Source organism: Halyomorpha halys, unplaced genomic scaffold (assembly GCF_000696795.3).
Source record: "Halyomorpha halys isolate HHAL.00 unplaced genomic scaffold, Hhal_1.1 Scaffold37.1, whole genome shotgun sequence".
Lineage (NCBI taxonomy): Eukaryota > Metazoa > Arthropoda > Insecta > Hemiptera > Pentatomidae > Halyomorpha > Halyomorpha halys.
The window spans coordinates 409023-411615 of record NW_027106407.1 but is presented as its reverse complement, the minus strand read 5'-3'; the positions used below and the strand labels follow the sequence as shown (position 1 = coordinate 411615).

The 2593-nt window shown below is 28.0% G+C and overlaps 1 protein-coding gene across 1 annotated transcript in view; it reads right to left on the bottom strand.

Annotated features, from left to right (window-relative positions):
- The window catches only part of garnet (adaptor-related protein complex 3, delta 1 subunit-like garnet), a gene marked incomplete in the record, with an annotated part of 27033 nt that overhangs the window by 213 nt on the left and 24227 nt on the right, over window positions 1–2593 (bottom strand). Inside the window, 2 exon segments of the mRNA XM_024358785.2 lie at window positions 1–838; window positions 1771–1938. Coding sequence (XP_024214553.1) covers window positions 623–838; window positions 1771–1938 — 384 coding nt within the window.

Below are 2593 nucleotides of genomic sequence, written 5' to 3'. Positions count from 1 at the left end.
TTTAAATAATATACATTTTATATATATAAGGCTTTTAAAAAAATAAAAATAATCCACAGATAATAATAAATCAATTAAAAATATTTCAACATTAGCATAATTTTGACGTTAGTCATTAAATAATTACTAGCATTAATGGTAAATCATAATCAAAACATCAACATCAGTATATAACAGCTATTTTTCTAATCTTACATGAGTATAGATAAAACTTCAACAATATGTATATAAATAATATTAATATATACTTCTACATTCAACTGTATAAACATTCAATAATGAAATATAAATTATTATAATGTAATAAAATCTTAGATAATACTGGAAGGACACTTCCAAAAAAATCAATGTAAAAAATTTGATTCATTAATGTAACATGACACATCTATAGTATATCTCCTTTTAATGAAACAAAAACAATAAAATGGTATACTGTTGTAGAACTACAAAAAATAGCAATACCATCTTTCCTATAACTATTTAAAATAAATACAAATTTATCCAAGACACAGCACTCCTTTCATGTAATAATACATTATGGTATGTACAGGTATAAATGTATGTAAAAGAATAAATGAAATTAACTATCTTAAAACCCAAAACAGAAGAATTTCAGATTAGATCATGAGAGAGCTGTAGAAGTGGCAGCAATGGTCGCTGATAGGAGCCCAGCACTGTCGGACTTGCCTTCCAGGCTCAACCTCTTAGAGTCAGACTTTATCAACAGGCAAACTTGGTTTCCACCACTTCCTACAGTTCTAGCCCACAGTGTGGCAGCCCTGTCATCAACAGTCTCTATGATGCCTAGTCCTGTTTCTCGGCACACCTGTTTTAACCTCTGAAAAAATATATATATGCTATACAATTACAGCAACAGTCTCTAAAGTGATTGAAAGTGAATGCCATTTTATTAAAATATTACTAACAAAAAAAAAATTAAAATAGTTAATATCCAGTGTATTCCAGTATTTACTTGGTACTTTTTTTCCTACATATCCAACCATTTCAAGGATAGTTGTGAAAACATTTTTTATTTTGTTAGCCTGACAAAGATTCCACAACATTAAAACAAACAAACCAAAACATCACCCCAGACCAGGAATAACAAGAATAAATAAGACTTACTCCACTTCCTTTTGCATTATTATGTAACACAATAGCCCCTTTGCCCCTTCAGAGATTACATTTGGTCTCAGATATATATATATATAATGTTGATTAATAAAGTAGTTAGTAATTAATATACCTCAAATTCAATCCTAATTTTTCCCCAAAAACATTTACAACAAAATTAACAAATAATAAAGGGATCTCAGTTGTGATAAAAGAATCACTCTTGAAATAGTACTATGCTAAAGTAACACAAGATGACATATTACACTGTGCATTTTGGAATCAAAATGATGAACTGGTCATTTTTTATACTCTTATCGAAACAAAATTAAATTAAGCCATTGTAGGCTGATGTGTGTTAATTGTAACAACTTCATAGTAATTACAGGGTAACACAAGTGACAATGAATAGAAATATTTATAATTTTTTGTGGATGATAAAAGTCGTTAAGTATCCCATGTGCTTCGATCAGAACTGAAACAATACTGGAAAAAATAAACCACAAGTTCCTCCTACAATATCAGAACTGGGTAAAGATTTTATTTAAACATGCAATTCTTCATTTTCGATGAAATTCACACATAACATATGTAATAAATCATATATATATATTTGCACATACAACATACTCAGTAAATATTAAAATAAAAGATAACCTGCTGGAATGAATAAGGTGGTGCTATAGGAGAAAATGTTAAAGTAGCAGAATGCTGCAACTGTGTTGTGACTATTTCTGAAGGTGGTGAATCACTGGTTAGAAAAATGGGGAGAGGAATAGTAAGCCAAACATCCAGTTTGTTCTCTACTTGTTCACCATTTGTATTCTGTAAAAAAAAAAAAAATTAAAAATACATCAATCAAGAATTAGTCATTAACTTAAAAGTACAATACAATTATAGAAATATTAATACACTATAAATAAATTCTGCAACAAACAAAAATTTGTTTTTCTGTTTTCTTTTCATTGGAAACAATTTGCGAATGATATTACAATGATTCCTTTATCTCAACTACAATGGTTTATACAAACTACTCTTTTCTGATGTCTCAGTTTTATATTAACTTACATTATTTCAATATTACTGTCGATAATGATTTTTTTTTTTTTTTGCCATAATGCTATTATTGGAAATGGGCATGGTATATAGAGTGTAGGAAAGTTATCTATCAGGGACCACGAGTATGAACACCGCTATCACTTCCCGCCAAGATGAGCTTCAGTTGGTTCCACCTTGGAGCACTACTTATGTATTCCCTAGCTATTTATTGTTTTTATTTATTCAATAAAATCTAAATAAGTTTATAATCTTAGATATAAACATGTAAACAGTATTTTAATTGTAAATATATTGATCTAATAAAGTTTACAAAAAAAGAATATACTGTAATATGCTCTTTTTGAGTAAATAATATATTTTGATGTATAAAGGGTTATTAATATGTTTTATTTTATGTATCATTATAATATTCATTTGTTTT